The sequence below is a fragment of the Trichoplax adhaerens genome, genomic scaffold (assembly GCF_000150275.1).
Source record: "Trichoplax adhaerens TRIADscaffold_5 genomic scaffold, whole genome shotgun sequence".
Lineage (NCBI taxonomy): Eukaryota > Metazoa > Placozoa > Uniplacotomia > Trichoplacea > Trichoplacidae > Trichoplax > Trichoplax adhaerens.
Window position 1 is genome coordinate 6,694,324 of NW_002060947.1, and position 15,660 is coordinate 6,709,983.

Below are 15,660 nucleotides of genomic sequence, written 5' to 3' on the forward strand. Positions count from 1 at the left end.
CTGCAATCCTGCTTGAAGAACTCCACATCAACTTTAAATCAAAATTACAGCACAGCTCGAAAAAATAATGTATCAACCATAGCATTATCACATTTATACTTCCTGTTTATCGTTAATTAAATAAAAGTACAGCTTGAAAGAATGCGTCAGTAACAGTATTATCACACTTACATTCCCGTTTTCTTGTTCATTAAAATGATTTCTATACCTTAGAAAACGCCGTTGGTGCTTTCATGCGAGTCAGGGCATATAGAAGCGGCTAAATTGTTGCTGGAAAAAGGTGCAGATCCTTCTGTTAGAAATGATAAGGACCAGAACTGTTTAGATATAGCTTGTGAATTTCGCTACAGTGATATTGGCCTAGCTATAATTGAAACAAGATTGTAAGTTCTCGATTTCTTACACTTATTGAACTATATTATTCTACTCCCAATATATGAACTGTTTTAAAGCTGAAACAATAAATTTCATTTTCTTTAGCTATATGGATATATTTAAAATTAAGAATCATTTCTAAGTTTGTTAATATAACTTCCTTATGAAATGTTAGCTGGGATAGGGTTATGGATAATAGATCATTTGACGGCTATAATCCAATGAAACGATTAATAGAACGATTACCCCTTGTTGCAGAGGTAAGTAACAAACAGTGCTATATCGAGTATACGGTCTATCTTCTAGTGGTGTTGTAGGGTATAAATTTGAGATGCTCCGAAAATGATGTATGAAATTAATCATTTTATTTTCACAATTATGAATTTAAGACCAGTAATCAGCAAAAGATATAAATATTAAGCTATATTAGGAGTCAAGACAAAATAATTAAATCGATTATATCAATACATTAATACTTTTACTTGTGGTTGTTTCCTATGGCTCTACTTCCCATTAATTTCATTTTCTGGTTTATTTATATTCAGGCCGTTATGGACAAATCAATAACATATACGAAAAGCAAATATGGTAAAGATGAATGGAAACAGGTAGAAAGTATTTTCTGAAACGTACTCGTATGATTGTTATATACGAGTATATACCATCTAGTTGCTATTATCACAAGCTAGAAGGATCAGATCAACCGTTTATTTAATTAATTTCTCTGCATTAGTTCTAAATAATAGCGTTTAGATAGCTGTAAATTAGCTACATATAAATTTAGATTTGATGTCAAGCTATTTTATATTCTTAAGGTCGATAAATTGACTTGCATAATTTTAATGGTAAAGATGACAACAATTATTTTAAATTCCTATTTTTCTAAATTTAGGTAGCTTTTGATTTTACACACCTTGAATCATCACCTGAAGATACTCATTTACAAGATGTTAAGGAAAAATATATTGCACTGAATGTAAGAATCTCTTTAAAGGCATTCTACTTTAGATAGACATAATATTATAGAGTTATATTCTGTCACATTGATGAGCTCTTGTCTACCAAACTTAAGTATCTGTTGCACCTCATGAGATATTTTTAGCTTTCAGTTGTGAAACTTGTAGCAGGTAGAGAAAAATCTGTCATTATCTTTAACAATCTTCTCATTGTCTATTGCAGAGTATTTGCGCTCTTGATCGTGTTAGACTGATGAAACATCCTTTAATTAACGCTTATGCATATGCAAAATGGTACATAAGAACATTAACGTTTCATAAAAGAGCTATCTATTCGTATGATATAGTATTTTGAGATAAATCATAAAAATGATACAAAATCTTCTTTATTGCCAGTAATACGAATTAATTAGATTAAACTTCGAGCAGACCTATTTAAATTATTAAATTTAAGTATGATAATCGTTTACGTAGTACAAAAAGAAACATTGATCATTTGTCATTCCTCTGCAATCATAGGAAGGCAGCTCTTCAACTTATATACGTGTGTAAAATAGCGTTAGATATTCTCTATTTATTTGGATTGGGTATTCCTATTAGCATGAATACTATAGATTTCGTGAATTTTGTGCAAAATTCAAGTGTTCCAAATTCCTACGTTTCAATAGTAAGTTTGCGGTAAAATCGGTGATAATCTTTGTAATAAAATGGAAACTTGTTTTATATTCATTTTTCCCCAATTCGATATATAAATTGTCGATATATCTTACCTTAATGATGAGGAAATCAGTTGCATACTAGTCAGTATATTACATCTATTGCGTTTTTTTTTTGTATTAGGCCAAACCCGGAGTTCCTATTCGAAACATTATTGTATTTATTACAGTGATGGTAATTTTATCAACCTTAAGCTACTTTTTCTTGGCTGGAGTGAGTATTGATATCTTCAGGCTAATTCTAACTCTAATAATAACGTTAGGCTTCTTTTCCCATATCAACATTAGCGCTTAGAGTTGTCATGAAAGTCCCAAATAAAACTTGAATTAAAAAGCATTTACGAAGAATTAAAGTGTTTTAATTATAGCATTTTCTTGACAATTTCTTATTTTCAGCGGCGAATTTTCCTCTATTTCTTGAAACAAACTTTATTTGAAGTGCTTATATCAATCTTTGGTCTGCTTTACGCTCTACCATTCGATAAGCCGATTAATTATGGGAGTATTCGTATTGGAACGCTTCTTGTTCTTTGCTTATTTGTCAACATCATATACATATTGAGAAAGTAAGGCTGACTTAGAATTCATATTCTTTATAATACAAATCATTAAAATAGCTTTATGAAAGTAAAGCTATTGTTCAGTGGATGTAAAAAAGTACCTTTACTACAACAGATGCCAGTTAACTTTACTTATTAAAGTACGTATGAAGTGATAGTTTGCTAAATGCACTGTTATGAGACAAATTACTCTACCAATAGAGAAAAAACTGTTTTAAGTGTACTAATAACCATAAAGATATATAGAATATGACGGTTTATTTATTTCTTCAAGTAATGTTTTTCCAATTCTGTATTAAATAGATACATACAGCTGTAATACAGCTTCGTGTATATATACGAGTAGTGTGTACATTTAATTAACGGATGATATTAAGGATTACAATAAAGCAATGATTAGATTGTTACTGTATAGGTTTAATGATGTTAATCTTGCATTCTAGTCTTCCTGGTGTAGGCCTATACATATCAATGTTTTTTGCCACCATGATGACCATTCTTAAAGCTTCAGTGGTCTTTGTACTATTTCTGGTCGCATTTGCTGTTGCTTTTTCAATGATATTAAGCGATATGGTAAGAAAATTGTTAACACGCATTCTCAGCCATGTTTTCCTGTTATAGTAATAGATGCAATATATAAAAGATACCGCTAGCTCAATACATTGAGAAATCAAAACACACTATTGTAGCAGTTTTACTTATTAAATGAATTCTTTATTACTGATACAGACAATATTCCGTGGGTTTGATATCGCAATAGTTACAGTATTAACCATGATGACTGGAGAGATTAATTATGCCGATACCTTCAGCCATTTAAGTAGTACAGGAAGATTGACTGGGTTTAAAGTTGAATTATTACTTTTTGGAATTATGGTTATTGTTATTAACATTGCATTTGCAAACTTGCTGGTGAGATGTAGAAAGATTATATATTCTTTAAAATTATTACCAATGCTAATGGAGCAATTCTATTGATAGAAATAAGAAATTCAGATATTATGCGCGGGTTAATTATCATGTAATTGATTAGATTTAATCTTAAATTTCATAATCATTTTGTATGAGGATATAATATATCCTAGATAACTCTATAGTCTAGTTTATTAGACTTCTATAGGATTATATCAGTATCTATTTTGATATATATGATTTGTTACTAGCAGCCTTTCTTTTAGATAGTCGTAAAGCCGTAATGAGTTATATCCTTTTAGTATTAAGGATTATTTCTTAGATTATAATGTTTGAAAACCTAACAAATTATAAATAAGCTAGCCATTATAAATGCTAATTTCATCGAAAAATGAGTAAGATGTAATACTAATGTGTCGTTGAGCATACTAGTTCATTATAGTAGCTGAATTAACTGAGAAATATGCCCTAAAATCCAATATATAGATTGGTCTTGCCGTCGGTGATATAAATGAAGTCAAAGAAACAGCTAGCTTAAACCAAGCTAAAAATCATTTTCAGTTAATTATTGGATCATACGAATCATATCCGATGTTCATTAAAAAGATTATGCATAGTCCAGGATTAACTATCAGGAAAGATAAACACTCGAGCTATTCGCAAAAGGTAGACATTTTACAGCTTATGTCTTAAAAAAGTTAACAAAATCTTTTAATGTTATCCTTTCTTAAACAATGTAATTTAGCAAATTTGGCATAATTTAACTGCCAAATTAAAATTCATTCAAGAAGATAAAAATGAAGCTGATCAGGAAACTAATTTGAAAGACTTGAAAGCTCTCGTTTTAAGGCAACAAACGGAGTAAGAATTATTATGTTTTAAGCACTTTCAGTAAATCATAATTAATGAAATATAATTTTTTATAATTATCTTCAGAATAAGTCGGTTAAAAGATTTAATTGAAGACGCAAAATCAGATATTAACTTTCATGGCAATATCAACCGCACTGAAACCAAAAAACTGATTGATCAAGTCTTACAAGCAGTTAAAGCCGATGGAAGTGAAAAATATTCCTTCGGCTAATGCTATCTGAAACAGTAATACTTTTATTTTAATCTGCATTAGGGTATGCCTTATAACTTTTTTTACGTAGAGAGAATAAAGATTATTCTAACCGATTTTAATTTAAAATAAGCTGTAAGTATTCTGAGATGGATCAGTTGATCAAAATGTAAAGGTGACTATTAATTTACAAAATGTATAAATATCTGCAACATGCGTGTATACTGGCACAATATATAACATTTATGGAATATATTCAACAAATACATTATTAATGCTGCTAAATACCAGTTTAAATCAATTCTTATTATAACCATCTTTGTAAAATAGATTATCATGCTCTTATTTTAGTATTTCTTTAATACAATATGTGATATTGATCAATATTTCATTTACAACCTATTCTCTCTCAACCACATAATATTAAGTTTCAAATATCATTGTGTTCCGAAATCATCCACTGCAGTGTTATTTTTTTCACATATTGTTATAAACTATCATTTTATCCATTACTATCATGTTTACAAAGTATATAGTCTTGTTACCATGCTGTAGCTCACATTGAACTAATCACGAAGATTCTGGATTAATATTTTGCTTAGTATCACCAAAAGATTAGTCTTACGTTTGATTATTACAGTAAATTTTCGCATATCGCAACCATTTCACCACTAGTGTTTCGATATTGTGTTTGTTTATAATATCTAAAATGTATTCGAAATATGCACGGGTATTGAAACAATAATCTCCTTAACTATAATGCAGCTCGTCTTGTGATGACTTGAGATTCTTTGCCGTAAAATGTCACTGGTTTATATCTATATGCGAATACGTTATAAGAATATTGCTGTTTATTTAAGATGATTTTTCCGAGTAATTATTCTGACTTGTATCAGCCAATGTTAGTAATCAATTTATCTGCATTGCAATTTACTTGAATAAAATGCCATCATATCTAAAAACTATCGTAAATTTTTCTTGTTTCTAAAACACATATAGCAAATAGAAATGATCATTCACCAACGTTATCTAAAGCTTATTTACTAATATTCTGTTGCCGTTAATCGCTAAGCCGAATTTAAAAATTTATATGCAATCACTAATATCTCGTACTTTCCCATTTACAAACTACTCTACAAAATAAAATTCATATAGTTCTATCTGATAAATTAATAAACCAGATACAGGAAACTTAGAGATAGAAGAGCATTTAAAGGCCTTGCAAGTATTTTTTTAACCAGTCGCTAAAAGTGATTCTTTTCGAAATTATCAAATCGAAATTGAGAATTTTAATACAATTTCCAGCAGGGCAAGAGTTTAAAAATATTTTAAATCTTCCTTGCTCGGCTAGTTGATTAAAATAAACAGAACTTCCACTACAACTGTGAAATAATACAGTACCGTCTGTTGCTAGATGGTGCTTAACCTACAATAACTATCTTACACGTCTTCTACAATTTGCAGGGCGTATACTCGAATTATTCCTCGAGAAGGTGTCTTAGTAAGTTGATCGCTCTGAAGGTCTATTTCTGTCACTTTATTGAACCTCCGATCGTAATAACCTCTTATGAATGCTTAAGAACAAACTTGCGAAAGAAAAGTAAGATTTTTCAATATAATTATCAATCGTTAGAAATAACCAATTGCAAACTATTCTCATCATACTTAAGAGAGTCACATACAAGATTTTTCTAATATAGTCCTAAATATGATAGTAAATTCACGGAAGGTATATTACCAATAAACGTTTTTAATATCCACTACGATAGTCAAACAGCTAATTGGCAATAATGAATAATCTCATAATTGCTACAAATAGCTATTAGAATCAAAGTTTGCACGAAATGTAGCAATTAATTGGCTCTATTTCGACTATTTTCACTTCTATTGATTTCTTTGTTTTTTACAGAAAAGCATCATTGTTAGCCGCTGGATAGCTATTTGTAATTATTATAGTTAGTGTTAAGTAATCCATTTGTCTTAATTCTAGTCAGCCTGAGCTTTACATGCCAAATGTATCTAGATCTATGTAAGTAATACCAATTTGCAGCTATCCAAAATCATCAACGCAAAGTCAACGATTTTTATAGTATGCAATGTTTCTTATGTTTTATGCACTAGATAACCTCATCTTATACGACAAGTTACTACTCTCTCGTGGTATAAATAGGAGTAAAACTCATAAAACTAATCTTGCATCAAGCCGCTTATTATACTTGTGAGGAATTTGTTAGTCTTACTTACTGTATCTCTCCATAGTTAGTTGGTGACTAAGTAGCTAGTAAGTTAGTTGATCACTCACATTAGAAGAGAGTAGACAGTGGTATTACTCGTGTGGGTGACAATCCCACTTCTAATCTATATATATAAAAACGTAACCTATAAGCGTACTTTTGCAGTAGGAACCTTATCCAATATTTTTGATCAATTGACCATTTGAAAACTAGTCTATAGCTCATCCATGAACAAACCTACTTACTGCCGTAAGATAATTATACTTGATAGTTCATAGAGCAAAATAAGATTCTCTTTGCTTATAATAATAAATTCTACACCTGTTTTAGTTTTAGAATTGCAGTATTCCTTATTGAATTTATTCAGTGCATAATTATTGATCAATGGTTATGGCACAAAGAAATCCAATTCACTACTTAAAAAGGTAATAAAATCAGTGCAGGTTCTATAGAATGAATGTAGGCTGGTCTCCATAACAACCATCGAACTTATTCATCAAGTAATTACCTACATCGTTATAAATTTAGCTTGATATGCTAATTAAATCTTTGAGTTCCAGAGAGTAAATAGTGTTTATTCGCATCTTCTGAAATGAGATAATTCACTGTAGGCTGGCGAAACAAACGATTGCTCGATAGTTAGAGATAAAGTGAATTGTCGTTTCCTCTAGCTAGTTAGTATTGTAATTGAATTGAGTTGCAAATCCATTTGTAAAAACAGCTTGGAAAGCCAACCTTTATCGATCATCAACTAATCTACAGCTTAATGCTGAGCTTATACTGTAGCTAAAATTTCTTTTTTCAATATGACAAAAATAAAGAAGATCCATACCATGTCTGATAATGCCAATAATGATCAAGAAGAAGAAACAACTATGTGTTATCGGCCCTTTAAAAAGAGAATTACTGATCATTCTAGCAGCTTCAATTCAGTACCTGGCAGAGCTTGTCAAAGAAAAACTTCTAATATTGGTGTAGGATCATCAGTAAGCTTAAACTTAGCCATGGTTAAAATGAGCGGAATTGACGTATATGATGTAAGTCTAGCTGCTCAGACATACTCTAATATGGAATACTGACATTAAAACTAACTTGATATATAGCGGTTATTTTAAATTGAAAGGAGTATAAGGCTTGTCAAAGTTATACAAGTATGCTTTTGTAATATTATTTATTGGACAATCAAATTTTGGGAAATTTTACTTCCAATTGTCCCAAATGGAAGGATTGCCAAATATCCGTAAGATCTTCACCTCTGTATCAAATTAGAGATGCTATGGATTCGAATATTGAATAGTTCTAATTTCAGTTAAGATAACCATAGATGAAGTATGAGATGGATATTGTGGCACAACAAGATCTTCATTTCTCATAATATTGGGGATCTATTCATTCAGATATTGAAGTGTTTTAATTCTAGTTCAGATAAATGTAGATGAAGTATGAGATAGTTATTGTGGTACGAAAATACTTCATCTCTGTGTAATGTTGGAGATGCAAGTGATTCAAATATTGAGTAGCTTTAATTTTAGTTTAGATTACCATAGATGAAGTGTGAAAGGGATTGTGCCGTTACAATGCAATCATCATAACGATGTCTTTAGTATTTCTGCATTAGAAATGTTGTTATGCTAGCCTTTAATTTCTCTTGCAATAATATGAGAATTTTAAATCAACACTCTCTTTAGAATAGCATATATTAGGACCTATTCCATTAGATATTAAATGAATGCAGTCGACTGGAAATTGCCTATAATCAGGCAACAGTCCAAGTTAGTTGAATCATGATTTGTGATTTCAATCCATGCTTTGCCATCTTCACTATCCATCAGTAAATGGTTTGGTTGCAGGATTTTAATTACTTTTATTAATAAATCGACATTCAAAACTTCTTGACGGGCAATAGTATGATTTCTGTAGATGGTTAGGTCACGAAAATTAATGCTCAGGAACATATAATTAATTATCATAATAATTTTATTTTAGCAACGTTTACTACTTTAATAATTTCTATTGACGAGAACCCAAATTAAAAAAGCCGGTCCTATATTTTTTTTCGATACGGTATATAGGCAGCAATAAAGGGGAACTTAAAAGACTTGAACCGGGCATTCAAGTCAAGATTTTATTTGGATAGAATCAATTATCCAGACGAAAATGGCTTAACTCTTATGCATCATGCAGCCATCCATGATCAAGGTGAAATTGTCAACAGCCTAATAAATCACGGAGCAGGTATTCGTTATTACTATTTATTAACAGTATAATTAACTTCTAGCTTTCAAGAACTATCCTATCATGATAAATCAAGATATCATGAATTACAATTAATCGAAAAATGGCAGATAATAATGATGGCGATAGTTTATTTTGCACAATTATAAGACAGCAACATATGCATATGCCATGCCCATAAAAATCGATACTGATGCATACTACCTACAATAATATAGCTATTGATATCAGCATTGAAAATGCCGACGAAACAGCATTGCATTTAGCTGCAAAGTATAATGCATGTGTAGCAATCAAAGCCCTAGTACAAAACGGTGCTATGCTTGATGTTGTTGATAGCAATGCCAGAATGCCTTTGCATTATGCCTGCAAATATGGCTGCAATGAAGCTGTCAAGGTGATTTTTAATTTAACATAGCAAGGTAGCCTATCCCTTTTCGATTTTCCGTAATCGTAAGTACCCTCTAATTAAAAAGAAATAGTCAAGTAATGAGAAATTGAACTACTGCTTTTATAGACAATTTTATTTGAAGCCGATCTCATTAAAGCAACGGAAACTATAATTAACGCCTACGACAAAGAAAGGGCAACTCCGCTGCACTTATCAGTAGTAACTTGTTCAGAAGATACTATTAATAAATTGGTAAGTAAAATTAGAGCGTATTTAAATCTTTAGATATATACTGTGGGTGAATACTTATATCTTATAAATTAAATTATGAGGTTATGGATAGGTCCTTACGAATTGTTATGAATCTCGATCCTAATTAATGTAAAAAAATAAATAGAATATCGTCTGTTATAGTAGTTTATTGCATGGATAATTATTGTATATGTCGTTGCAATAGACTCACTCATACTACGTTACTGCACCGTTTCATCATCAGTCATGGCTCACTAACATACTCTAATCTATGTAAACTATTACAGTCGTTTACCGTATAGATAATTCATAAAGAGTATAGTAAAACAAATTATAATTTAATTTACTATACTTATCTCCAAATATACGGAATGTGTGAATTATTGTAGACAATTGCAATTCTTTATTCAATGTTAGCTTCAATGTGGAGCCAATATTTACAGAAAAGATGCAGTTGGGCATACGCCATTGTTGTTAGCTGTGAAGCGGAGAAAGACTGAAATTATGAAGATAATTCTGGAATTCGGTAAATGCTTAAACCATATCGAACTTGCAGAAATAAGCAGTGTCTAACTCTGAGCATGTCTTAATCAGCTAATTTACAAGGAAAAAAAGATTATGTTAGCGTTCCAAATAAATTTGGTATGACAGCAATCCATTTGTCGGTAGATTTAGGATCTATTGAGGTAAATATTATCTTATGTTTCGATATATCACAGATATTAATTTATCAACAGTGCTATATTGTAATTGATTATTCATGCTGTTATAAGATGCTAGACAGTAAATTTTAATAAGTGCTTCACGATTCTAAAATGGAAGCAATCATGATCGTTTATAATAATCATTATGTTCGCAATTTCTTTCCTCTATCAGAATACTGAACTATGTATCGCTTTTGGGGCAGATATAGAGTGTCAGACGGTAAATATATAAGAGATAAATTGAGCTAATTCGCTGATAGTCATCGCTAAATCTTTTCTGCTATGGAGCATTAAATGTTATAATTAGTGAAAATATGGCATATCGTTCGCAATTTTATCCGTCACCTGCACCTCTTGGTTTGATTGTTATATCATGGTCTGAAATCTTTAATATACGGTATATATACTTTGTCTTATAATTCATATAGCCTGAGCTATTGACACCGTTACATTTGGCGGCTTTAAATGGATATTGCGAAATTGCAGAAATTTTAATCAATAAGGGTGCCAAAGTTAATGTTTCTGATTCGAAAAACAAAACATGTTTACATTACGCTGCTTTAAGTAATAATACAAAACTAATGGATCTATTGCTAAACCACGTAAGACCACGCATAAAGCACTTTTAAATTCGATTCAAACATCCAAATCGAACACGATACGCTTACAATATTTCAAATAGGGAGCCCTGATTGAAGTTAAAGACATAAATTCTCAAACGCCATTAATGGTAGCAGCCAGCCACGATTGCGTTGTTGCATTACAGTCTCTAATACAAAGCGGTGCTAGTACTTCCGAACAAGATAAAGATGGCAAGACATGCCTCCATTTAATTGCAGAAATGGACTATAATGAGTCTGCAGTTATCATTTTAGAAGTAAGTTGCAGGCTTTTAAGTTTATAACATTAATTTTTATATGCTACGAAATAACACCTTAGAAATAACATTTAGCATAGCGGATTAGATCTCATCAATGTTCGTGATACCGCCGGATATACTCCGATATTAACAGCTGCGGTTACAGGACGTGTTCCGGTAAGAGGACAATCCATGATTGTAGCTGCCCTTTACTATAATTTATTTTAATTGATATAGAAGATCTTTAATTGAAGAACATAAATGAAATTAGATAGAGTAGATGCTGTAGACTAGGCTAGAAAACCTAACAAGTGTATGTTGAATAATTTATAGATTTTAAAGCATATGGTGGGACGATTTCAAGAATTCGCCAAGCAGCATCGGGATTGCAATGGCAATAATATCTTACATTTAGCTGCAATGAACAATCATCGTGATATAGTTAAAATAATTATCGATCATATGCCCTTTATAAACGTCAATGCGCGCAATTTTCTGGAGCAAGGACCTTTACATCTAGCGTCAATGAATGGCAATAATCGAGTTATATATATTTTAATTAAACGTGGAGCTAGTGTTAATTCCAGGTAGCTTTAGCTATATCATGAAGTAGATGATAGCTCATCGCAGATTATGCATATCTACTTTATTCAGTCCCGTAGTATTATAGACAGTCGTAATTTATACTATGTAGTTCAAAGGTGTTTGTTAAATTACTTTCTTGGTTTTATGCAGCACTGTACTAGCTACGTCTGCATCTTAGAACATTTTATTCCTCTCTTAGGGATAATTCCGGTTGGACTTCTTTACATTATGCCTCCAGTTGCGACTCTGAGACCAGTGTCAAACTTTTACTATCTAATGAAGCAACTGTTGATGCTTTCAATGAGGCAAAGGTTATAGCTAAATAGTAGTTGCTACAATATGCAGTAGATGTTGGGATGCTTTACTCAATAGAAACTGTAGATATGCGGGTTATCTAAAATCTACCTTATTAATTCCAAATTTGGCTATTATATGAAGCAGTTCATAGAACTTATTACTATCTTTCGTTGAGGCATATACTACTACATCCATATACAAAATGCTACTTGAACAATTATGATATAGTTTTCTAGAAAATTATTAGGCGACAGTATAATCATACCTCTATCTCTGCTTTAATTGAATAATTTGATATTATCTAGAAAACACCATTGCTGGTTGCATGCGAGAAAGGAAATACAGAAGCAGCTAAATTATTATTAGAAAATGGCGCAGATCCATCTAACTTAAACGATAAGGGCCAAAACTGCTTAGATATTGCTTGCGAATTCCGTTACAAAGATATTGGTCTAGCTATCATTGAAACAAAATAGTAAGTTATTTTTTACAATCACATTAGTCTACTCATTTAAAATTAAGATGAAATTATAAGGAAAAATTGACATAAATCAGTCTTATGCTTTAAGCTTGATTTCATTATATGTCTTCCATGCAACTTTACATGAAATGGTAGCTGGGAAAAGGTTATGAGTAATAGGGCATTTGATGGTTACAATCCAATGAAGCGATTAATAGAACGCCTACCCCTTGCTGCAGAGGTGAAGATTCTATATAAAGAGTGCATTCTATATTACTACTTAATGTTACTATGAAGTACGATCCTAAGAAATAGTATAAATGATGATTGAAACTCCCAAATACTTTCATAAATCTCAACTTTTTCAAATCAGTAGAAGATTAGATTGACACGCTTAGTTAATATGAGAAACTAAAAAGTACTCGTAAACAGCTCAATAACAACTAAAAACTTACGATAACATTGTGCATGAATGCTCTTTTCTGATGTTGTTAACTTGTATATTTATACTTAGGCTATTATGGACAGATCAATAACTTATACTAAAAGTAATTATGGAAAAGATGAATGGAAGCAGGTAGGTAGCACTTTGAATTTACCGTAATTTGATAATTGTTGGTGCAGAAGGCTGCAATGATCACGAGTTCAACGAATCAATTCAGCCATTATTTAAATTGATTAAAATTTTCTATAAAAATTCGAGAGGAGATTATTCGAATATAATTAGTGGACAGTTTACGATATATATGGGCTTTCATTGAGTTCTTTTATTATTCTTTAGATAGACTAATGTCCATTCATTTAGATTTATAGCAGAAAATGAATAACTTGTGATGGATGGTTCGAAGAGTCAGTGGCTACGAACTTAGTAGCCATTCACAAAAATTATGCAAGGAGTTTTAATAAAAGTGGATACTTTATTGTAGATAGTGACGGAGGGACAATTTGGTAGTAACCGTAGATCAGCGTGTAAGCTGTCTTGAAGTAACGTGAGGAAGTACTACACTACGACTAGTGCAACTGACAAATATGAGGCAGAAATCATCAGTATTTATAGATTAAGAGATGGAACACATGCAGAGAACAGGATTGTAGAATTGGATGTGGCATTTACCATAAAAAGATAGATTAATAGTAAATGATTATAGAAAACAGCGAAGGCTGTAGGTGCTATAAATAACTAAACATAACAAGCTATATTTGAGTATAGTAGAAATAGACTATAAAGCTGTCTATATTCGGTACAATACAAAATTTCTATCTATATGTAAGAATAAGCTAAAGACTACAGTGAAGTCTGATCATACCACATCACTATATATCAGGATTATGTAATTGAACAGATGATACTTTCAAGCAGCTCCTGAACTATACAAATCACATAAATACTCTAGTTTAGTAGTAGTGAACGAATTCTATTGAACTATACTATTAATTTATCGTAAAGTTGCAATGTAATATTAGATAAACTACATTCCTTATCATGGATTCATACTCTCTGGTACAGAAACGGCTAATGAGGAGAAATTGTAGCATTATACATAGGGGCATAATTATACTGTAGCTTCGATATCTGAATAGGAAATTGCAGTCAGTACACGATAATAATCATACTTGATACACTAATGCTCTCATATGTCGTATAATCCTAAGTATTAAATCGAATCTTTAAATACTAGTATTTTTAAATCTGTTCGAGTGTTAACATCTAATCAGACAATTTAGTCAGTATGCTGTAAGTGATTGTACGTGATAAAATTAAGATATCTAGGCGTTCTACTTGTATTTCTACTATTTAATTAATTTTAAATTAACATTAGCATTATAAATTAATGTCTAATATTTATATTCAAATAAAATCATTTTACGTGTAAATCGTATTTTTATCATACGCATATATCGTGCACATTGCTTAAGCTTCTGTTCTTTTTAATTTAGGTTGCCTTTAAGTTTACATATCTTGAATCGCCACCCGATGATATCCATTTGCAAGATGTTAAAGATAAATACATTGCACTAGATGTAAGAATCTCTTTTATTTAAAAGGCACATCTATGTAGATTGACAAGATGATACAGGATTATATTATGTTGTAACGATATGCTGTATCTTATCGTAGCTAAGCATAAAGAAAAAAAGCTTGACTCTGAATCATAGAATTTTGTTAATACCAAGTTATCACTTTATTATGACTAACAATCATAACGGTTTACGACGCAGACAATAAGTTCTCTCGATCGTGTAAGGCTAATGAAACATCCCCTAATTACCGCATATGTCTACCAAAAGTGGTAATTTGTAAAATAAAAATCTTAAAATTGATCTACTCCTTCGTATGATAATTTGTGCTAAATAATACAGAAAAAGAATATGAACACTTTATACTTTTACTGGTCATGAAAAAAACAAAATATAACCTTATATCGAATATGTATAAATTTCTAGATTAAATCGTTACTTGAAATCTTAATAAGAAATATAGATTCGCAATTATAACACATTCTTTGCAATCGTAGGAAAACAGGTCGTCGAGCTATGTATTTCGGCCAGATTTTTTTGGACATTCTTTACTTAATTGGATTTAGCATTCCTATCGCTATGAATAATGCAGATTTCTTGATTTTAGTGGGTAATACAAATGCTTCTAGTGGTTTCTACGCTAATGTGGTAAGGTTATAATATAATCCAGGTTGTTTTCTCAACAACAAATTAAACAATTATCTCTAGTTTAGCTTTTAATCGGTATTCTCAGTTAATTTATTAAATCACTGACGGACTAGTGTATTATCTTAAAATTAGTAAATTTCTAGATTACTAATATGATCTTATACTTGCTCCGTTAACCATGCTATTGGCTCTCTAGGCCAGACCAGGAGTACCAATTAGAAACATTGTCGTTTTTATTACGGCTATGATTATGCTCTCTACCATTAGCTTCTTTCTTATTGCTGGAGTAAGTATTGATCAGTACACTAAGTCTGATTTAAAACTAAAATGTAAGATTAGACTCATCTCCATAGTTATAGATTGACGTTAAATTTAAAATATGTCATGAAGGCCT

At 31.1% G+C, this 15,660-nt stretch overlaps 1 protein-coding gene across 1 annotated transcript; it reads left to right on the forward strand.

Annotated features, from left to right (window-relative positions):
- Positions 1 to 3,096: 3,096 nt before the first annotated feature.
- Positions 3,097 to 4,603, forward strand: TRIADDRAFT_56791 (uncharacterized protein; the record flags this gene model as incomplete). Its single annotated transcript, XM_002112566.1, has 5 exons — positions 3,097 to 3,180; positions 3,337 to 3,519; positions 4,006 to 4,185; positions 4,265 to 4,380; positions 4,456 to 4,603. 5 exons carry the CDS (start codon positions 3,097 to 3,099, stop codon positions 4,601 to 4,603), a joined length of 711 nt encoding a protein of 236 aa, XP_002112602.1.
- Positions 4,604 to 15,660: the final 11,057 nt, after the last annotated feature.